Raw genomic sequence first — 22,006 nt, forward strand, 5'->3', positions numbered from 1 at the left:
ATCTTGGATCAGCGTGGCTCTTCCCCCTTTTGGGTCTGGAATGCTCGATGACTTTTCCAACTGGCTTCTGAACAGGTCTTTGACACCTTCCCGCCCCCCAAGTATGACGCTGGACGCCATTCTTCGTCGTCAGGAACGCCGTTGCGCGTGCAAGCCGCGTTTCACAAGCTATATCGCGGCCATTTGGTCATTCTTACCCGCCATCTGAATATCCTAGGCCCAAGACGCATGGAATGACGCTGCATATAAGAAGCTGAACGTCTTGACTCTCTAGTTTGGCACAGGACCTCCATCCAAGACAAACCTGCAAACCGTCCTGCAAAGTTGTCTCGATCCTAGCAACTCCAGTCCATTCACACCTTCCAACCATGTATTCTTCCATCCTCACTCTTGCCCTCCTCACGACTCCCATCTACGCTGCCACTAGTGCGCGCGTCTGGGCACACTTCTACCCCAGCTGCCCTGGGGATCTTTTTTCCGACCTTGCCACCTACGAAAACTATGAAGAAACCATCCCATCCATCGACATCAAAGAAGGCGAGTGCGCCAACATTGGCGTCCCCTCCTACGAGCATAACCTCGTCAGCTCCATCTCCGTGGACGCAGAGCTTCTCTCCCGCGCACACAACGGCTACTTCTCATCTGATACCACCAATTGCAACATCACCGTACACGAAGTTCCCGAGTGCGTCGAGCCACCACTGATCGTCCAGGAGATCCACAACGGCGTTGAAGTCAGCGAGTGCGAGGCCCGGCGATTTGCTGCCTTCAGTGAGGTGTGGTTACGACTGGTCTGCGACGACGCCGGCAAGGAGTCCCTCGAGAATCAGGGCCAAGATATCCCACGTATCGATGGGACTGCCAAGAGTCAACAGGCCAGCAATGTCCAGACTCCCGGCTCCAATTCGAATTCGTGGCATGTGGCGCAGTCCGCTCAGTCTGAGCGCGAGCCTGAGCAGGAAGACCGTGTAAACAATGCTGGCCATGCGGAGAGTGAGAAAATGGTGCACAACATCATGGAGGAACTCGCGCAGAAGCACTCGCACTTTGTTTCGGGTAAGCATCATGCTACCCAGAGCAATGTATCGCTTCACAATGGCACTGTCCCTGGCAATCACACTATCTCGCGGAGAAAGTTGTCTGTGCTGCGCAACCGCGCTAATCGGTTGTATTAGTACTGTTGATGGTTTGCGAGCTTGGCCTCTTCTCTTTCTTTTTTGCGGTTTGTGAAAATGTTCCGGCTATGGAAATAAGTTAGAATTATGTATAATAGCATCAAATGTGATATCATCTTGCTTTAAATACCCCTCCACATCTTTTACATTGAAAAAAGAGAATAGATGTACATAGCAAGCTGCTTGTTATCTGTTTGGTTCAAGGCTACTGGGGACGGAGGGTGTCCGCGAACTAAAATTACAAAAATATTCACAAGCTTCAAAGGGGTATTTCAGGGTCTCATTAGTTTCGAATGGTATTGAATGTACAATACTGAAAGCTGCCAAACTAGAATCCAAAGCTATCTAGTAACGAGTTGGCATCAGGCTCATGGAACATCGTCGGTGGAGGCTTGGGCTTGGGCTTCTGCTTGTCCTTGTCAGCAGGCTCAGTTTTTCTTTGTGTTCTCGGCCTGAGTCCTAGTCAAGCGGACAGGCATATCGGCCACAACGAGACTGCTCCGCCGGCGAAGCAGTTTCCGATAATCAACTCCATCCTCGTGAAGTTCAAGGGCTGGTTGGTTCTGTAGTGTTTTAGAAGTAGGTGGCGCGCCCAAGAACTCCCAGCGGCGAACCAGGTCCAAGGCAAGGAGATCGCAGCCCATGCGGTCGTAGAGGCGGGCGTTACGCAAGACAAACTCCCATTCCTCGACAGGTCGTACTTGTGACGCACCCTTGAGGGTTTGTAAAGTCTTCTCGCGAAGTTGTTGGTAGAGGACGACCAACGCTGGGTCGTTGGAGAGATAGGATTTGGCTTGTAGGGTGACATGGCCCGGACTTCCGGGAGACGCGGGTGTGGATGCCAGGAGTGTCTCGACTGGCGAGATTAGTGCCCGGACTGCCATGTCTCGTCTTCCCAGCATCCAGAAGGCCCATGACGCCATCCACCGGTTGCCTTCTGAGGCGGCTGTGGGTAGAACTCGCTCTTCCAATATTTCCTTGAGTACAGGGCCATTATCTCCTTCGTATACTCGGGCGATTGCAATTGCAAGCTGGATGTCTCCCATTTGGGTGGCGACGACGTTGACGGCATCGCGAAGGCGGTCGGCGAGAAGGAAGAATGAGGCAGCATATTCAAACCGTCGTTTTCCAAGCAAGGCATATGCATTCTTAAGTGCAGATGTTTTCCAGCGTGGTTCCTTGAAGTCATTTGCTAATAATCGCTGGGTAGCGGCTTGTTCACGGTGCCAATGAGCGATGCGCCAGAGACCCTGAAGAATGTTCTTCTTTCCGAGAGCAAGGTAGTAAATTGTACAGTCAACAGGATTCCTCTCCTCTGTCTTGGTGTACTCATTTCGAGCAACGACCTCGAGTTGTGCCTTCAATGCTGTTGAATCGATCAACCACAGAAAGATGCCACTTTCTCGAGCAGCCTTCCAAGTAAGTTTGCCGTTGAACTGTCGCGAAACTAGATCTGAGAGAATGTCCTGGCTCCCACTTTGGAAAGCCCAGACAATCTCTCTCCACGAGACCTTATCCTTATTCGCTATCCCTTGACTTCTTCTTAACATGTGCTGTCGGAAGAAGAGAAGGTAGCGGGCCGCATTGTCGTCCATTGACCGTCTGTGCTTTTCTACCATCGCAACACACTGGATAGTATCGACAAGGCGGAACTGCTCATGGCTGGACAACTGTGGTAGCGCGATTCGGGCAAGGCTTTCATTCAAAATGGCCGCATTTTTTTCGTCCATTACAGACGAAAGCTCATCCTCAACGGAGGCATCGACATATGAAGAGCGCATCTCTTTTGAGCCAGCGAGTGAGATCTATGCTTGTTAGCATACTGATTCAAGCTAGTCCGAAACAAATCACTTACATCTTCTTCATAGAAGTGCTCCAGTGGCATGTTCAGGAAGCCGTCCAATTCATCTCCCTCGACGTAAAACTTCAATTTTCGGTGAAGGTTCATCAAAATAGAATGCACCAGGCTGGCCTTGCCAGCAAGGATGCATTGTGCCAGGAATTGTGGATGGAAGACTGGCAAGGGGCCATTTAAGCGGCTGGCAACGTTGAAAAGATCAACAGATGACAGTCCCTTGGACGGAATGCGAAGTTCAGTGACAAGTCGGTCTCCCACATCGATCTCTTTGTCGTAGACAAACAGCTGGTTGCCTGCACCAATGACCAAATGGCCATTCGTGAGCCAGCAAGAGTCGCCAATGGGGTGAGGCGTGAGATCTCGAATCCAAATTTCCCGAACTTGAGTCCAAGAGGGTTGTGAGTCTAGGTAATCGTAGCGTAGCTGTGACAAGAGGACAACCTTGTGAGGAAATCCAACAGCCAGGATAGACTGCATGTCGGGAGTTGATGTCCAATCCAAATCTCGAATGATATCATGTTGGGCGAAATGCTCTTCGAATTCAAGCTGGGCATTGTTGGTATCCCAGATAGTGAGATGAGTTCGGTCCGCATCGACCAAGGCGGCTTTGCGGATAGTGCTTCCACTCGCCAGCGATGGATTCACAATGCCCGTATCAACAGTCGACTTCAACAACCACTCAACCATCGTATTCACCCTGTCAACTTTGGCGCTCCATGTCCTTACAACTCCGCTGTGCGTATAAGATAGTGCAATATCAGGAGCAAATGCATCAAAGGATCCAGAAGTCTTGGCTTTCGGCCCTGCAGGGTCAACTGGTAGAATATAAGCCAAGTCCTCTTTCAATCCCATGTCAAACTCGCAAAACTTCCGGAGCTTGCAATCTGGTTCTTGTTTTCCTCGGAAATTTCCATCGCCAAAGCATTGAATTTCCCACGCTATGCCGTGCATATCCGCTCCGATAGTCGCTACATAGGCGAAACCGGTAGACGCCTCAGGTGTGGGTATCGGAAGCACACAGAGCGGTTTGCTCGATAATGTAAACGGCAAATGCGCGATTCTTTTGGAATGGTACGAGGAGAAATCCCAGAGAGTAACCCCGTTATGGTGGAGGTTGACAAGAAGACTGGCATTCTCAACCACACAAGTTCGATGGATGTGTTCGTCAGATAACAACAGACTCTTATGGATCAGCATGGACCCGGTTTCGCGTCTCCTTTGCTTCCAGATCATAGCTTTGTTCTCGTCTGTCCGAGACACAAGTGTATCGCCGATTGCATTCCGGACAATCTTCTTGACAGGGCAGTGTGGCCAGACCAAGACGCCCTTGGGACAACCCGTTTTTGATGAGGAGCTGGGTCAAAGAGAACGTCCACCTGAGAGTCGTACCATTCAATTCGGCCGTCAAAGTGGTGGATGACAATACTGAGCTTGTCGTCGGATGTATTGCTCTGAAATACACAGATTTGAGCGTAGTCTTCGTTTGCCGACAGGCTGGACATGAACCCAAAATCCAAGCCCTCCACATGAAGAATGTTGAAGACACTCAAGTTCGTCTTAACCTTGGACCCGACATCTTCCAAAGCCCAAGCAGACATGTGGCCTTGACCGTCGATTACCACACAGATTTCCGGGCTCGACTTTGCGACTTCAATGAGGTGCTCCAACGCATGGTTCTCCTTGTTGCCCGTGTCTCTTTGCACGGCCCGCTCAGTCGCAGAGCAGAAGTCGCGGCTGTCCAGTATGAAACCATATCGTCTCTGTGGCCCCCTATCCATGCTGGCTGCATCTCTAGGCTGAACTGATTCATCCATATCAATTTCCGCCCAAAATTGCAATGGGAATAATGCATGATGGTCTGTCACAGCCCATACGCGAATCTTATTATCCGCACATAGCGTGTAAAGCACATTATCCACCGACTGTTCAGGGTGGCGGGGCAATCGCCAATGAATTCCGGTCACGACATTCGGATGAGGCAGATAGGAGACCTCGAACCGCACCTCGTCCGCACCGAAGGCTAGCCGCCTCCAAACCTTTGCAAGTCTGTCATAACGTCCAACCGTCACTATTAAGGCCGAATCGGGAGAAAAATGCGCGAATTTCACTGGACTCGCAAGCTTTCCTTTCCAAACTAGTCGTGGCTCATCATAGATAAACCAGAGGGCAAGGCGGGAGTTGCCCACAAGCAACTCGTTCGCGGAACCCCACGATAGGGTATAGACCGATTCGTCGTCATCGTCAGCGCGGAAGGTATGGACAAGAGACCACTATAATCATCCGATCGTGAGCAATTCTGTTCATCTCATGTACGCGCTACTTTCCTCCCGTGGGCAGAGCTGACGAGCCGGTTCACATAATGCGCACCTTTAGAGTCTCGCCCTGGATACCGTAGGGCTGATAGATGAAGACATTCGGTCCTCCACACACAGCAATCTTCCCGGAGGCCTCATCAAAGGCTACAGCTTCGAGCTTTTCGGTATCGTCGACGTAAATGGTTTGAAGGAGCGTCTGCGGACCGCCGAGGATAACTAGCGCGTGGCCGGAGATGTATGCCTAATATTGACGCGCGGGGGCACTTTTTAGCAACGGACATAAATGAAACATTATGGCAAATATCCAAGCTGCAGCGAACCATGGACAAGCTAGAGGTAGGGGTAGAGCCTTACAACGACACGAAGTCCATCCGACAACGCAGTGCTGAACGACTGGAGCTTGGCTGGGGGCCTCCCCGGCAGTACCGCTCGCATGGAGGCGGGTGAATCGAAATGTGCTCGTTGCGCTTGAGACCTTACACCATCGCCAATTTTAAAGAGCAGCAGAACTAGCACAGAAGGGCGAACCGAGAAACAATCTGAGCTGAGGTTGCGGTTGGTTATGCGCAGGGGATCGAGCGGGAGAGCGTGTCGATTACGCTACCGCTCCACTCGGTGGGACCGCCGTGGTCTCACCACCTTGAATGGAAGAACAACCAATCTTAGACTAATCAGCTCTTTCAAAAGAACTAAATTGAGAGAACGATATCCTAGCTGACTTTGAGAATCGTTGACATTAGCTACACTTTTGTCTAAGAACAAGGCTACAAGTTCCTCGGATCTACATCGCATACTGCGGCAAAATATTTAGTGGTGGTCATCACATTCAATCATGTCCTGAAGTACATAGCATAGCCCAAGGCCCAAACAGAGCCGCAAAAATCCACCAAACCCTTATATGCAGCGCCGAATGATATGCATGATGGGACGAAACATGAACACAATAATTGCAAAGACATCGAAAGTATCGTCATGGCTGATGTACAAACCTCCAAAGTATGAGCGCTGAATTTGAAATCATATACCGAAGAATTGGTTAGGGTCGTCGATTCGCTGATTTGCGCCCGTCTGTGGGAGACTCGGGAAGCTCGTCGTCCACGAATCGAACGCTCGTGCCCATCGAGCTTCTGCGACCTGTGCGTGGTCGCATGGAAGATGCTATTTGGGAGGTCGAGGCAGATGCACGGAGGAGTCGACGGGCGAATGGAGTATGAAGAGGTGTAGCAGGGGTGGTAGACATCTGCGCGAGTGCTCGGGCACGAGCTGCTCGCTTAGATGGCGAGTTCATGTAGTTCGGTGTGGTAAGTGGAGTTGCAGAGGCCGGCTCTTGTGAAGTCATCGTGAAGTCGGTTAGCTTGAAGGGGGTCTCAGACGGATTCTGAATCCACGGATCGAATAGAGCTGATCCGCCATCAGCGCCTCCAAAGTTCGAGGATCGAGCAGGTGTCATAGTAGGAGGGCCCGGAAATCGAGCGGGAGTCAGGGCAGGGCCAAGAGAATCTCGAGCCTCGAGTTTGAGTCGCGCTTGTTCCACCCAATCTCGTAATAAATTTCTTGCGTGCCTTCGAAGTGTTCTTTCACGCATTGCCTCCGCAGTCTCAGCGGTGTTGCTCAGTTGGAAAACACGAAGGCTGAGCTTGCGGAATAAGGCACCCGCGTTGCGGAGGACATGTGAGCGGTACATTGAGTCTGCAGTGTCTTCCATTTCCCGACGTATCACATAGGTCTCGGACATTTGGATCAACTGATTGAAGGCAATCTCGCGGAAGTAGTTCCAGTCCGCATCTTGGCAATCCTGGGCTCTCTGGAGCGTTTTTTCGTGCCATCGAGCAAAAAGTTCAGAGACAAGGCGGAGCACTTTTTCACGGTTCATGGCTACTGCCTGTTGTTCCATGCTCATTATCCTTTGTGTCTGCATTGACCAAGTTGATATTGCCTTGGAAGCCAGGCTGATCTTGATCTTCCGTCGGATCATCGCATATGCTTCCTGACGCCGACGTTTAGCAGACTCCAAAGAAGCTTTTTTGCCAACGCTTAAGCGACTTTTTCATCAAAAAGTAGAAGTCCGCATTGCGAGCCCATGCCTCCAATTTGGCTATTTGCTCCCGTTTCGACCTCCAAGCCATAAGAGACTCTTGTGCGAGGCGTGGAGCATAAAATTCAAATGCTGTGTATTCTCGCTCGCGCTGAAGTCGAACCTGCTCCCGCCAGAGGGTGAACTTAGCCCTCACTAAGTCTTCTGATCGATGGTCTTCATGATTCTCGGCATGGAAAAGTAATCGGGTGTACGTGTCCCGGGTATTAGTCACAAAACGAGTAAACACTTCGCGCTTGATACGCTGCTCGTGTATCCTGCGCATCAACTGGAATCTCTCTGTCAAGATCCACTTGTACAAAGTCTCCATCTTCAACCGCTCATCAATTCGGGCACGGAGCGCCAAACATCGAAGGGTGTCGTTCCAGGACGTCCAAGCATTGCGTTCGGCTCTGAGTCGGTTCATCTTCTCTGCCTGGTCTGCCATGCGGGCCTTGAAAACCCATCTCGAGAGGGCATTCTGAAGGATTCTGCCGTTCACCATGCCAGATACTTGAGAAGCAGCGGGAGCCAGTCGAGCTTGAATCTTCCAATCTTTAAATGTCTTGCTCAAGGCCTGGAAATGTTGAGAATTATCGGCTTTCTGTTGTGCAGAAGCAATTTCCTTCGACCTTCGAGACCATACTCGAAGCGCGGAGCCTAGGGCGGAGCGTCTGCAGTGGATGTTGATTTCATGGTCGCGCTCTCGGTTGGTCCGGAAGCTCCGAAGCCAGTACAAGAGGGATCGTCTTTTAAGACGATGATCGTACCATTCAGGCGCTCGCCGTTCACAGAAGCCCCAAAACCATTGCCAATACGAGGCATTCCGTAGATGAGCGTTGTGAACTGTGACCGCTTGAGATTCTGCTGCTTTGAGATCTGAGATCCTCTTTCGCCATTTGCTGAAAGGCTTTCGAAGCGCGAAACGCTGTGCTTTCAATTCATTGACTGCGGTTATTTCGCGCCAGGCATTGAAATACTTAATACTCAGAACATGCTGCCGAGCAGCGGATGTACGGGCGACCTCTTCAGACGTCAGCTGAGCCCAGTGGGTAAAGGCTTTTGTCATTAGGTACAAATCACGCGCACAGCTAGAACGCTCTTCAAGATGTTTGAAGAAGCGCTCAGTCCTAGCGGTGTGGCGCTTATCTTGAATTATTGCGCGCCAAGGTTCAAATGCTTGTCGGAGCAGGGTGTTTCGGTCATGGTTGATCGCAAGGGTCTCCCTGGTTTCACGGATCTGTCGGTTTCGGAATGCTCGCTTGAGCCATTGGGTCAGGATGCGGCGGCATATTGCTCGCTGTCGGTACATGTTGAAGGTAGACGCGTCCCGAAGCAGGTCCGATAGTTGAGGCCGATATAGAAGCTCCGGTGGTGCCTCCACTTGTTCGAATTCGTCATGCTCTGCGGGCTGCGGGGGAACAAACTTTGATTCTCCCGATGCAAAGCTGTCGGAAGAGGTGATCGAGGGTGAACGTCGAGGTTTTTTGGAAGTTGTCATTCTCTTCGAGCGGTCGTGGTCAACAGCTGATCGCGCTACCGCTCCGTTGGTTAATGGCTTCCCTTCAGTGTCCACATCTTTATGTTGTACAGAGTCAAGTCTGCTTATCAAGCGGCGCCCAACATCTAGAAATTGTGCAATCAAGTGTGTTCGATCTGGTGATTTCGGTGCGCCGTTTGGGGGCTTCGGTTTTGGTGACTGCTTTGGCTTCGAGAACTCAGCTTTCCCGATCTGCAGGCGTGACATTGATGAGCGTGAGCTCGGGCGCTCAATCAAACTTCTTTGTGTCGCATCATCACCTATATCAACCGTAGTATTGAAGGATGCACGTCTCCTTGGGGTGATCGGCGTTCCATTCGGGGTAGGAAACAGGTCGGTATCTGTAGGTTGTGTGCGTACGCCGTTGACCGGAGGGTGCTCACTCTCTTGCGTTTCGTTGAGTTCCGTCGAGGGATCCTCTCCAAACTCCATCACAATTCCCATACGTTGCAGCGCATTCTCGAACTTGTCGAATAGGGTAGCACCCTCGACACCTTTGCTTCCCATCTTGAACAGAAAGCGCAGGCACGCATGGCCTGGGTCTGCGCTGGGACCATGTTCCTTAACAACCTCGTCGTATGCCGCGAAAAGCGCTCGGAACGGGAGTTGCTCGACCTCAGGTTTCCCCTCGGCGCGACTGACAACTTGGTAGAGGAAACCGACGTCTAGCACCGAGTAGCGCATCAGAATCACACAAACAAAAGCAGGTAAGACCCTATCATAAACATACCATTATCGGAGAGAGAGGGGGTCTCTTCGGTCACGGAGTGCCGGTGAGAAGGTATCGGAGGCATCGAAAAATCGCGACCTACAGCGCGCTTGTCGCATCTGGATCATAGAGCCGACGCACCAAATGGATCATCGCGAAGGTGGTGGAATCATAAATTTACAAGCTATGCGCAGCGACAAGTCTGCAGCTGAATAGAAAAATAAGAAAACGATTGGAAGTCAAAGCCCGCAGTAATCGGAAGCAGCACGACTTGTTATGGTGGTCGCGACAGAAACATGCCCCAGCGACACGTGACCCTTATGTAACCATCGCGCATTCCTCACGTTTCCTCTTCAGGATTTCAATCGCCTCAGCTACTCTCTCCTTTCATCGGTTGTGTATTCATCACATATATTCAAGATGCCTACCAGAGTTCGTCCAGTCGAGAAATTTGCTAAGGCTACGGCTCAATGCTCAGTCGAGGTCCGACATCACCCTTGAATTGAACATTAACGGAGCTAACCGGTCGGGCAGGCCGCAGCATATGGCAAGTGTGTCGTCTCTGATTACAGCTCGGTACACAAGGACATGTGTGCCAAGGAATTCATGCGGTTGAAAGACTGCTTTTTGGTGAGCAAGCTCGGTTTTTGGGGGAAGTAAGTACACATAGCTGATTCCTTCAGGCGGCTTCGAAAAAGGCCAATTAAGAGCCAAGTCGCTTCCTTTTTCCGGATTAATATGGGGAGTTTGGGCATCGCGGGCGCATCATTATAGGTATCATCCTTCTGTATTATTATGATCATCACTTGAAGGCGTATGAGACTTCAAGATTGCTAGACCTAGTAGGACTTCGGGAAGAGTTTATATGAAGGCTCATAAAACATGTACTTCATTCATGGGATCAAAAATCGATGGAAATTGTAGATATCTATCTACATAATCTTTTTCTTTGAGCTGAGGGCTCCCTCTAAATGCCCGATCTTCACAGCTTGACCAGGCGGAGCAAGAAGGTAGCATTCTGCACCTCCTGGTCCTCTTGAGCAATGGTGCTCGCCTCATCAGCAACAGGGGGCTTGCCATCAACTAGAGCACGCTCATCAAGAGGACGACGCACGGCTTTCTCGATAGCCGATGCCTGAGACCTGAAGGCCTCATCGAGGCCAATGTTCTCGGGGTCAGAGAGAATGGTGTACTCCATCTTCACATCATCCGTAGGAACCAGACCGGCCTTCTTGCGGAGACGCTGCACTCGGTTGATAATCTCACGACCAAGACCCTGATGCGCCAACTCGGGGTACAGGTTAGCATCGAGGATAGTCATCACATCGGCATCCGTGTTAGTCTCTATGCCAGACGAACCCGAGTCCTCCTTAATGCCACGCTTGACAACGAGATCGCCCTCAACAAGTTCAATACCGTCCACAATGATCTTCTTATCAGCGACGTATTTCTTGACGTCCTCGCTGGACAGGGAAGGTAAGGCCTTTTTGACCTTCTGCACGTCCTTCTTAAGCTTCTTGCCCAGTGTGGGCCAGTCAGCGTTGACGCTGTATTGAACATTGTACTTAGCCTCGTCGGTCGACAAGACAAGATCAAGAACGTTTAGCTCCTCCAGAATGTAACCCTCAAGTGACTTGACATCATCGAGGTAGCTGCTGATCCTGGTGGATAACCACCAGGGACTTGAGAGGAGTCTTCAAGCCAATAGACTTGCGCTCACGGGAGATACGGCCAAGCTCAATGACCTTCTGCATGCGCGCAACTCTGCGCTCGACAACCTCATCGAACAACTCCTGGCGCACTTCAGGGAAGCCAAGGAAGTGAACACTGCGAGGATCCTCAGCACGGAGACCCTCCGGGATCAAAGGAAGAAGGCGCTGGTAGATATTGTCGGTGAGGAAGGGAGTGAACGGAGCAAGACCGCGGACTAAGGTGTAGAGAACCTCAAACAGAGTGTTCAGAGCATGCAAAGTGTCATCGACACCGTTCTCACCCTTGAGACGCTTGCGGTTGAAGCGGATGTACCAGTTGGTGGTATTCTCAATCAGCTCCAGCAAGCGAGGGACAACAGTATAGAGGCGGTAGCCAGCCATCTCCTCGTTGACAAAGATGAGCAAACTCTGGCAACTGGCCAGGATCCAACGATCCATAACGTTGGTGTTGGTAGTCTCGGCCTTAGGGTCGAAGACAAAGTCAACATCAGAGGCCTTCTTCAAGAGAGCCACCTGGCCCTCAAAAAACTTGTAGCTGTTCCACAGCGGAAGGAGAACCTTGCTGACAATCTCTTTGACGCCTGATTCTTTGAATCGAAGAGGCTCGGCTCGGACGACGGGGGAGTTGATCAGATAGAGACGCAGGGCATCCGAACCATAGCGGTCCATAATAAGGGTGGGATCCGGGTAATTCTTCAGTCTCTTCGACATCTTTTTGCCATCCTCCGCAAGGACGATACCATTGACCACACAGTTCTTGAAAGGCAGCTTGCCGAAGAGGTGGGTTCCGAGAACAGTCAAAGTGTAGAACCATCCACGGGTCTGGTCCAGACCCTCGGCAATGAAGTCACCAGGGAAACTCTTCTCAAATTGTTCCTTGTTCTCGAAGGGGTAATGTTGAGAGGCGTAAGGCATACTGCCCGACTCGAACCAACAGTCGAACACTTCGCTAACACGGCGGAGCTCGCCCTTGCCCTCCTTGCTCGGAATGGTGATGTGATCCACTTTGTCACGGTGGAGATCAGTAAGCTCACCCGTGTAACCACTCAGTTCTTTGAGCTCCTCAACGCTACCAATAGCAACAATCTCCTTAAAGTCTTCACTGACCCACAGAGGGAGAGGAGTACCCCAGAAACGGTTACGGGAAATGTTCCAGTCGCGGGCATTCTTGATCCAGCTAGAGAATCGACGGTCCTTGACAAATGACGGGACCCAGTGTGACTCTTCAATACCCTCTAGCATTTGAGGGATGATAGGAGTGATCTTCACGAACCATGAAGGCACGGCACGGTAGATCAGAGGAGTGTCAGACCGCCAGCAGAAGGGGTAGCTGTGAGTAATTTGGCTGTCAACGAGGATGCGACCAGTACTCTTGAGGTGCTTGATGATGCCCTTGTCGGCAGCCTTGACATGCTGACCAACGAAGTCTCGGACCTCCTCAGTGAAGCAGCCTTGCGGATCAACAGGGTTCGGAGGATGACGGGTTTCGGTAACAACGCCATGATTCACGGCGACCTGGTAATCATCCTCACCAAAGGCAGGAGCCTGGTGAACAATACCAACACCATCTTCGGCGGTAACATATTCGTCATTCAACACGCAGAAACCAGAGTCCTTGAAATCCTCGTAGAAGTAATCGAAGAGAGGCTCGTACTTCCATCCCAGCATGTCTTTGCCCTTGATACGGTCGACAATCTTGAACTTGGCCTTCTTAGGGTCTTTATAGATAGTCCGGAGCAAGGACTCAAGAAGAATATAGTTCTTCTTGGTGGCCTCGTCGTAGATCTTGACATACTCGAAGTTGGGGTGGGCACACAAGCCGGTGTGCGAGGGAAGGGTCCACGGGGTAGTGGTCCATGCAAGCAGGCAGGTATCGGGGTCTTCCAGGAGGGGGAAGGTCACGACAACGGCAGGATCCTGAACATCTTTGTAGTTTTGCTGGGCTTCGAAGTTGCTGAGAGGTGTGTTGAGGGCGGTCGAGTACGGCATAACACGGTAGCCACGGTAGACCAAGCCCTTGTCAAACAGCTGCTTGAATACCCACCAAACGGATTCCATGAATGAAGTGTTCATAGTCTTATGCAAGATGCAATGGTTAGCAAAGAAGCGTATCGAAAACATAAAGCAAGCGCACCTTGTAATCGTTGTCGAAATCGATCCAGCGACCGAGACGCTCAATAGTCTGACGCCATTCGCCAGCAAATCGCATGACAATAGCCTTGCACTCTTCGTTGTACTTTTCAATGCCGATCTTCTCAACGGCCTCTAGACCGGACATGCCGAGCTTTTTGTCAATCTCGTATTCAATGGGAACACCGTGAGTATCCCAACCAAATCGGCGTTCAACATAGTAGCCCTTCATCGCCCAGTATCTGGGAATGATATCCTTAATTGTGGAGGCCAACAAGTGGCCATAATGGGGCAGACCGGTTGCGAAGGGAGGACCGTCGTAGAAAGTGTAGGGTTCACGGCCCCGAGAGAGCTCAACCTGGCGGTTGAAGGCATCAATCTCCTTCCACCGCTTGAGGATAATGTCCTCCTCGGCGGGAAAATCGATCGACATTTTGAGTGTTGGTTGCGACCAGAAGTTGAGGGGTAGACAAAACGAGGGCTGGCAAAAAATGTTGGTGGGGTGTGAGTCAGCCCCTCCGCCCACCGGACTGAAGGCGGTGAGCTTCTTCTCGCAACAAAGAATGGCATTGTATAGAAAGATGGGATGCTTTGCAAGTAACTCAGAGGGTTGGTCTCGCACATTTAATGAAGCACTAGGATGATGCATTCCAGAGCTGCCCGTGCTATATACAAACTGGACAATACATCCTCTATTCCTCCTCGTCGTCCTCATCCTCATCCTCGGAAACTTCTTGTCCCAAATCCTTGAGCCGTTGCTGGAGAATGTTAGTCTCTCTCTTACAAATGATGAGTCAGGGTGCCAACGTACCTTGTCCTCGTTCCTCTTTGTCTCCAGATCACCAAAGACAATGAGAAGGTCATCCAGTTCGGTCTGAGTAGCTTGACGAGCCTCGTCCTTTTCTTTCGCTTCCAACTGGGCCTTCTCAAGCTGAGCCTGAATATTCTGGAGCGCGTCGGTTGCCCTCTGAGCCTGCAATTCGGCATCCTTTGCCTTACGCTCTGCCTCTGCGGTACGCGCTTCCAATTCCGAGAATTTGAGCTTGGAACCTTCGCTGGCTGTCTCCTTATCTCTGCCCAACTGTGCCTCGGCTGTGACCAGCTCTGCTTGGAGAGTCTCCACGGACATTTTGAGCTCAGCTGTCTCGGATTCGTGTTGACCCTTGGCCGCGGCTATTTGCGATTCTAGATCCTCAATAGTAGTCTTGAAACCCGCGACCTCCGCCTCGTGCTTCTCATTGCGCACCTTGGCTGCAGAGAGGTCTGACTCCAGGCTATTAATCTTAGACTCAAAGCTTGCAACATCCTTCTCATAATGGTCCCTGGCTGCCTTAGCGGCGGCCAATTCAGACTCCAAATTTCCAATGGTGGTTTTGAAGCTCGCAATTTCTGTGTCATGCTGTGCCTGGAGGATCCGAGAGTAGAATCAAGGCACTGGAGCTTCTGGGTAAGTTCTGAAATCTCTCCTGCGTGACCTTCTTTGGACTGGCTGGCAGTTGATTCCAGCTCGTGGATCGTCTTTCTCAGGCCATCAACCTCGCTAGCGTGCTCTTCTTGGATCCGAGAGAGTTGGAACTCTAGGTTCCGCATAGTCTCCTGCAAGCTAGCGACCTCAGCGGCATGCTGTTCACGAACATTCGAGAAGTCAGATTCCAACTTGCGAATGGTCTTTTGTAAGCCAGCAACTTCCTGGTCGTGATGCGCCTTCACCTTTGCGCTCTTCTTTTCGTAGTCGGCCGAAGCCGCCTTCAATTGATTATCAATGGCACGAAGCTGCTCTCCGTGCTGCTTCAGTAGCTCGTTCTTGGACGCTTTGTGTTGTTCTTCCAGCTTCAATATCGCCTGCTCGTGTGTCTGGAGGAGAGATTGAGTCCCCTGCTGCGACTGAGATATCTCGGCAGAGGCAGACTCCTTCGTCTTGCGATGGTCCAGCTGCTCCTGGTCAAGCCTGCGTTGGATGCTCACAAGCTCGCTCTCCAACTTCTGGAGGGACTGGCTCCGATCATCAAGTTCAGCACGTAGGGAGTCTACAAGCTCGCGAGAGACACCCTTCTCAACCCCATTGGCCATGATAGAGACTTCGAAGCCAGGTTCTCGGTCGATGGCCCGAATCAATCGGCTAAAGTTGTCTTTCAGGAATTCAACAAAAGAGCGATCGAAGAATACCTCAGGAAGCCCGCCGTCAATTTGACCAGCTGCCGTCTGAGGAAGAACCTCAAAGTCCCGGACCAAAGGGCATTCGCGCAGTTTTGTGATCTTGTCAATGTACTGCTCTCTGCCAAGCTGTTCGAGAAGAAGCTTGTGTAGGGTGACTCGAGGGATCGGCGAATCTTTGGTAGAAAACTCGTAAATAATTCCAAGCAAAACAGTGCATAGACCGGGAATCAGCTTGCTCGGAACTCTTTGGTGTTTGATCTCTTGGAGGAGGGTTTGAATGCTACTCCCTTCTCCGAGGAGGTCATTGACAACATCCGGGTCTTCAAAGAGCCAGCCACAGAGGAGCATCAGGTATCCAACAGTAATTCTTTCGTCATCACCTCGTTGCAGACCAGTGATCAAATTGGCTACCACTGACTGTACACTGGTAACAACCTCTTCGCCACTTTCAGCATCGCCCTCTGTAACTTCCATGGCAGTGGCTTTTGCCTCCTGGTCATCCGAGATGAGGTGGAACATCAACACACAAGCCATCCAGACCTGGTATGGGTCTGCGTTACCCGAGATTCCGGTGCCGTAAGCAAGACAGACATGATGTTGGGGATGCGGTCCTGGCCGCTGAGATGTCCATCGATGGCTCGACGAAGAACATGCATACGAATACCAGTGTGGTGAGCGAAAAATGCCTTCATACACTCACAGGCCGCAAGACGTGCATCTAGCATGTTGTTCGGTGAAGGTTGAAGGCTTAGTTTCAAGAATGCTTCGATAACGTTAATTCGTTCAGGCTCTGCTGCATTGCCATTGGCCGTCGGGTCATGTGTAACAGAGCCCCAGATCACTTCAATGTCACCAAATCTTTCCTGCAACGGCGAGTTTCCTCGGATGAGATCAGCGCAGGTAGAAAGCGCCTATCTTGGTCAGCACCATCCACAGGTCAAAAGTACAAATTTGGTCTTACCTTCGCGGTAACATTGACACTAAATTTCTGGCCAAAGGCAATGCTTAAAACCTGCTCCGTGACACCACTCTGCCAAAAGGCTGTTTGGTTGATGGGCGTACTCATACCACCCCGAACCAGGAATAGCTGAATGATGGCCAAAAGACCCCAAACATTCTTGTCTCGTTGCAACATAGTCCATTGCGCAGGAGGCTCGTCGTCCTCTTGCTGACAATCAATGAGAAGCTTCGTGATATTCTTTGCGCAGCCGGTCTCCCGGAAGAACGACTGGTTTGAAACATTGAAACGAAGTAAATTCGCGAGCAAGGAAAGACAATCCTCAACCACTTCTGTACCATGTGTCATAGAACCCTCTGCGTCAATTAATGAAAATATTATTTCAAAGGCGTTTTCGAAGGCGACCAATTTTTGCAGCTCCTCGGAGGCAGGGGTCAGCGCGATGAGAAGCACTAGGCCTTCTATAGATCAAGATCGGTTAATCCCACTAACGCAAGCCGATCGAGAGTGTTCTCGTACCATTTCTAACAGGCTCTCGGATATCCGTGAGTACGCTGACCAGCTTGGAAATGCCCAAAGGCGCCGTGAAGATGCACTCTTGTGTTCGTTCCGGTCTCGCACTGCAGATGTGGGACATAAGTTGAAGGGAATATAGACGGGAGTAAAATTCTCGGGTTTCGAGCAGGTCTAGAAGAATTGTAATGTTGTCTTGTCTCTGCTTGTATGTTAGATTGTTCCATGGTTGAAACGTTTGTAGGTCGCACCTGTGTGAACTCATCTGCCAGCCACAGAGCTACTTCATCTGACGCTTCAGGCTGTAAAGCAGTTAGCACCTGCACAGCGATGTATCAGCGGCAAACCAATCACTGACGCTCGTCTCGTCTGGCGTAAACAGCATCAAAAGAGTCTCGAGGACTACTTTGATGGTGTCCACATCTTCCTGATCGTTGCGCAGGCTGTTGATCAACGAACGCAGACCTCCTGAAGCTACCGATGCAGGGTAAGTCTTGCAAAGCTTCTCAATCCCTGAATAGCAGCGCGACGATCTTCCAGGAGAGTTGCATTCTGCAAACGACTGCTGAGTACATCGATTGTGTCCGTTGCCGTTTGTTTGGCCGGAGCTTGCGACTCGAGGATTCGGAACATCTCAGCTAGATCGCAATCTCATGGTTACCGCCCGGGGCACAAGAGCTAAAGAGCATCGAAAGGAGGATTGAACAGGGAGAAAGTAGTTGTGTTGTCCCAAAATTAAAGTAAAGCTGGCCGAAAGTGACCAAGGGGGCTAAGAGGCCGATCGTGGCCGGAAGCGCTGCAAAACGCCGACCGCCCGGAAATAATAATTCGCAGTCGCAGAGACTTCCGCTTTCTCTCGACATCCACTTTGCGCCGCAGGTGATTTTTTGCGGTTGCTATCGCTTGAACTTATTTATTGTCCTCTTCTCATAGGCGCGACAAGACGTTTTTACGTTTCTCGGCTCAAGTGAGTGAGCCACTGCGCAAGGCGTCTTCCCCGATCTGCAGACGACGCATTCGAACGCCGCGCTGAACCCAACGAGATCTAGGGGACTAGCTGTCGCATCGCCAAAATGGGTGTCCCTGCCCTGTTCCGATGGCTTTCCAACAAGTATCCCAAGATCATCTCCCCAGTGATCGAGGAGCTTCCCCAGGAAGTGAACGGAGAGGAAATTCCCGTTGACGGGACACGGCCGAACCCTAATGGCGAGGAAATGGACAATCTATATCTCGACATGAACGGCATTGTTCACCCTTGTACCCACCCGAGGGCAAGCCGCCGCCCCAGAATGAGCAGGAGATGATGCTGGAGATCTTCAAATACACTGACCGAGTGGTCAACATGGTCCGCCCGCGGAAGCTTCTGATGATTGCAATTGGTAGGCCCATCACCTGATGCCCCTTTGAATATCTTGCTCAGCGACTAATTGAGAATACTATGCTAGATGGTGTCGCACCGAGAGCCAAGATGAACCAACAGCGCGCACGTCGATTCCGTTCCGCCCAGGAAGCCAGAGAGAACGATGAGAAGAAGGAAGAGTTGCAGAAGCTGCTCGCTAGACAAGAAGCCAAGAAGGGTGGTGACCAGGTTATGCGGGAGGAGGTTGTTCAGAAGACTTGGGATAGCAATGTCATCACACCTGGAACCCCGTTCATGGATATTCTTGCTGCTTCGCTGCGGTACTGGATTGCCTACAAGCTCAACACTGACCCGGCTTGGGAAAAGGTGAGAGTCCCGTTCCATCTGCATTGTTCACGGATCACTAACGTTAACATTAACTAGATGAAAATCATTATTTCGGATGCTACTGTTCCGGGTGAGGGTGAGCACAAGATTATGGAATTTGTGCGGTCCCAGCGTGCATCCCCTGAACACGACCCTAACACTCGCCATGTAATTTACGGTCTTGATGCCGATCTCATCATGCTGGGTCTCGCAACCCACGAGCCTCACTTCCGAGTTCTGCGTGAGGATGTCTTCTTCCAGGAATCGAAACCTCGCACATGTAGGTTGTGTGGCCAGGTCGGTCACAAGGCTGAAGAGTGTACCGGTAAGGCCAAGGAGAAGAGCGGAGAGTTCGATGAAAAGCAACACGCAGCCCCTCTCAAGCCATTCATTTGGCTACATGTCTCTGTCCTTCGAGAGTATTTGGCTGCTGAATTGCATGTTCCCCAGCAGCCCTTCCCATTCGACCTTGAGCGGGCCCTTGATGATTGGGTCTTCATGTGTTTCTTCGTTGGAAACGATTTCTTGCCTCACTTGCCTTCATTAGACATTCGTGAGAACGGCATTGACACACTAATCGCAATCTGGCGTGACAACATCCCGGCCATGGGAGGCTATTTGACTGAAGATGGACATGTCGCTTTCAAGCGAGCTCAGCTTATATTGCAAGGCCTTGCCAAGCAGGAGGACGCGATCTTCAGACGCCGTAGACAGGCTGAGGAAAGGAGAGCAGCAAACGAAAAGAGACGCAAGGAGCAAGAGAAGGCTCGTAACGAAGAGCGATCTAGCAAGCGAAGAAGAAGCTCCCCCCAATACGACAACAGCCAGCCTCGTGGTGGCGGTCCTGCTGGCGGCGATAACGCCCCGCCGCCTGGTCTGGAGCTTATTACCCCGGGTCGTGGACACCTCTCCAAGCAGACCAGGGAGTTGACCCACAGTATGGTGACCAATCGCGGAGCCGTATACCGCGCCAACATGGAGAACAAGAGCGCTGCTGCTGTGCTGAAGAGCAAGCTTATGATGGGAAATCAAGAGGAGCCTGCCGCTGAAGAGAATGAAGAGGCATCCAATGATGCTGAGCCGACATCCCCGTCGGTTCTCGGCAAAAGAAAGGCCGATGAGACATCTGAGGATCAAGAAGCAGGCACTCCGGGCAGAGACTCACCCCCGCCCCCGCCGCCTAAGCCTAAGGAGGACGAAATGCCTGAGGACACAGTCCGTCTTTGGGAACCTGGTTATGCGGATCGGTACTACGAGCAAAAGTTCAAGGTCGATCCCCAGGATCATGAGTTCCGCCACAAGGTTGGACGTGCTTATGCCGAAGGTCTCGCTTGGGTCTTGCTCTACTATTTCCAGGGGTGTCCTTCGTGGGACTGGTACTACCCGTACCACTATGCTCCCTTCGCGGCAGACTTTGTGGACATTGGAGACATGGAAGTGAACTTCGAGAAGGGCACACCTTTCAGGCCATTCGAGCAGTTGATGGGTGTCCTGCCAGCATCGTCCAATCACGCTCTGCCTGAGATCTTCCATCCTCTCATGAGTGATCCGGACAGTGAGATTATCGACTTCTACCCCGAAGACTTTGATCTCGATTTGAACGGGAAGAAGTTTGCCTGGCAGGGTGTGATTCTGCTTCCTTTCATTGATGAGAAGCGTTTGCTGGCTGCCATGGAGAAGAAGTATCCTCTTCTAACCGAAGACGAGCGGAGTCGCAATACTCATGGTCGTGAGGTTCTAATGTTATCGGATCAACACCCGTTGTATCAAGATCTTGCTGCCAACTTCTATTCCAAGAAGCCGGGCCCCGCGGAATATAAGATCAACATGCGTGTGAGTGAGGGATTGGGGGGATTGCCGAGCGCAGTGACACATACATCCCCCACGGGGCCCTCGTGTCACCCTGGAAGATTACGGTATGCCAAGTCTAGATGATGACCATTCCCTCACGTAAGTCCAGTTCTGAACTTTATCTGTCATACCAAAGCTCACAAGATTCTTAGTGTCAACTACAAGATCCCCAAATCTTCTCATATCCACAAGTCCATGCTTCTCCGCGGAGTGAAGTTTGCGACGCCGATGCTGAACTCGGCTGATATTCGCGCGACGAAGGGTCGTGCCCAGAACTCCGGTCGATCCTTTGGCGGAGCGCCATTGCATAATGGCCGAGGACGAGGTGGAGGCGGCCGTGTGGACTATGGAGGAGCTTCAGACCGTCCGAACCCCTTCGCCGCGCATCTCGATCCACGCTTCGCGAACGGACCCGCGCCTCCCGGCTGGGCTCCTCCCGGTCAAGGCGGTGGTGACTACTCCCGGGGACCACCTGGGCCTCCTCGCGGTGGTGGAAACTATGGCTATAATCAGGGCCACCAAGGCGGCTATGGTCAACAAGATCAATACAACCAGGGCTATCGCGGAAACAACGGCGGCTATAATGACAGCCGGGGCCGTGGAGGCTACCGTGGAGGAGGCGGCGGGTACCGTGGCGGAAATAACCAACACCGTGGTGGCCGAGGTGGTGGTGGTTATAATCGGTACTAGAGGGAAGTCAGTTCACAGCCCTCTCCCCGAATTGTTCACTACTATTCAAGACAACTGAATGAGGGCGTTTGGCGAACGGCGCTTTAGTCTCCTCAATTGTAAAAATAAGGAATGTAATTTGCTTTTCTGCTTCAATATAATCCAAGAATGGTAGAGCATAGTTTCCGAAGTCGGTACCCGAGCTCATAGTGGTTTCGGTAAATAGTTGAAATATGGCAGCCTCACCGTGCTTCCAATTTGACGCGCCCTTCTGCGTGAAACGAAAGCCTATGCGAGGGACACCATATGACATGGACCTCCCACATACGCCGAGAAAGATTTGCGGTGCTAGTGGCTCCCTCCGACTTCGCGGCATTTGGCTCACCGCTAACCGCATTCTGACTCAGTGCGGTCCAAAGAATTATTGAGTCACCTCTCGAGTACAAGCATCTTCCTGGTCGCAGGGTGTTCTGAATTTTCATACTCGGGGCACAGGATTCCAGGTGAGTATCGTCCACTTACCGTCACACCGTGAAATGCAGTTCAATTCAATTATCTGTGTGCACCTTGCATCGCTAGCTCCGACAGCGGGGGGATGTCGCAGAGATCAATTGCTATA

General features: G+C 51.4%; 7 protein-coding genes across 7 annotated transcripts; 3 read left to right on the forward strand and 4 right to left on the reverse strand.

Annotated features, from left to right (window-relative positions):
* Nucleotides 1–368: 368 nt before the first annotated feature.
* N7477_002452 (uncharacterized protein) lies at nucleotides 369–1,175 on the forward strand (the record flags this gene model as incomplete). Its single annotated transcript, XM_056964115.1, has 1 exon — nucleotides 369–1,175. One exon carries the CDS (start codon nucleotides 369–371, stop codon nucleotides 1,173–1,175), a length of 807 nt encoding a protein of 268 aa, XP_056824068.1.
* Nucleotides 1,176–1,503: 328 nt separating this feature from the next.
* N7477_002453 (uncharacterized protein) lies at nucleotides 1,504–5,783 on the reverse strand (the record flags this gene model as incomplete). The annotated part of the gene is made up of 6 exons (XM_056964116.1): nucleotides 1,504–1,590; nucleotides 1,649–2,980; nucleotides 3,031–4,359; nucleotides 4,410–5,303; nucleotides 5,401–5,589; nucleotides 5,703–5,783. 6 exons carry the CDS (start codon nucleotides 5,781–5,783, stop codon nucleotides 1,504–1,506), a joined length of 3,912 nt encoding a protein of 1,303 aa, XP_056824069.1.
* A 601-nt stretch (nucleotides 5,784–6,384) lies between these two features.
* Nucleotides 6,385–9,756, reverse strand: N7477_002454 (Sfi1 family protein; the record flags this gene model as incomplete). The annotated part of the gene is made up of 3 exons (XM_056964117.1): nucleotides 6,385–7,331; nucleotides 7,381–9,627; nucleotides 9,693–9,756. 3 exons carry the CDS (start codon nucleotides 9,754–9,756, stop codon nucleotides 6,385–6,387), a joined length of 3,258 nt encoding a protein of 1,085 aa, XP_056824070.1.
* Nucleotides 9,757–10,091: 335 nt separating this feature from the next.
* On the forward strand, nucleotides 10,092–10,378 carry N7477_002455 (uncharacterized protein; the record flags this gene model as incomplete). The annotated part of the gene is made up of 3 exons (XM_056964118.1): nucleotides 10,092–10,154; nucleotides 10,206–10,301; nucleotides 10,355–10,378. The coding sequence occupies 3 exons, from the start codon at nucleotides 10,092–10,094 to the stop codon at nucleotides 10,376–10,378; spliced, it is 183 nt and encodes a 60-aa protein (XP_056824071.1).
* Nucleotides 10,379–10,653: 275 nt separating this feature from the next.
* Nucleotides 10,654–13,946, reverse strand: N7477_002456 (isoleucine--tRNA ligase ILS1; the record flags this gene model as incomplete). Its single annotated transcript, XM_056964119.1, has 3 exons — nucleotides 10,654–11,323; nucleotides 11,355–13,459; nucleotides 13,518–13,946. The coding sequence occupies 3 exons, from the start codon at nucleotides 13,944–13,946 to the stop codon at nucleotides 10,654–10,656; spliced, it is 3,204 nt and encodes a 1,067-aa protein (XP_056824072.1).
* Nucleotides 13,947–14,205: 259 nt separating this feature from the next.
* On the reverse strand, nucleotides 14,206–17,774 carry N7477_002457 (uncharacterized protein; the record flags this gene model as incomplete). Its single annotated transcript, XM_056964120.1, has 9 exons — nucleotides 14,206–14,271; nucleotides 14,325–14,902; nucleotides 14,989–16,162; nucleotides 16,231–16,581; nucleotides 16,632–17,089; nucleotides 17,148–17,343; nucleotides 17,393–17,443; nucleotides 17,500–17,615; nucleotides 17,672–17,774. The coding sequence occupies 9 exons, from the start codon at nucleotides 17,772–17,774 to the stop codon at nucleotides 14,206–14,208; spliced, it is 3,093 nt and encodes a 1,030-aa protein (XP_056824073.1).
* A 440-nt stretch (nucleotides 17,775–18,214) lies between these two features.
* Nucleotides 18,215–21,408, forward strand: rat1 (5'-3' exoribonculease Dhp1; the record flags this gene model as incomplete). Its single annotated transcript, XM_056964121.1, has 6 exons — nucleotides 18,215–18,388; nucleotides 18,418–18,520; nucleotides 18,587–18,867; nucleotides 18,925–20,704; nucleotides 20,778–20,817; nucleotides 20,871–21,408. The coding sequence occupies 6 exons, from the start codon at nucleotides 18,215–18,217 to the stop codon at nucleotides 21,406–21,408; spliced, it is 2,916 nt and encodes a 971-aa protein (XP_056824074.1).
* Between the last annotated feature and the right edge of the window lie 598 nt (nucleotides 21,409–22,006).

The sequence above is a fragment of the Penicillium maclennaniae genome, assembly GCF_028827695.1.
Source record: "Penicillium maclennaniae strain IBT 15551 chromosome Unknown utg000003l:1.0-5670915.0:1.0-5674809.0, whole genome shotgun sequence".
Taxonomy (NCBI): Eukaryota; Fungi; Ascomycota; class Eurotiomycetes; order Eurotiales; family Aspergillaceae; genus Penicillium; species Penicillium maclennaniae.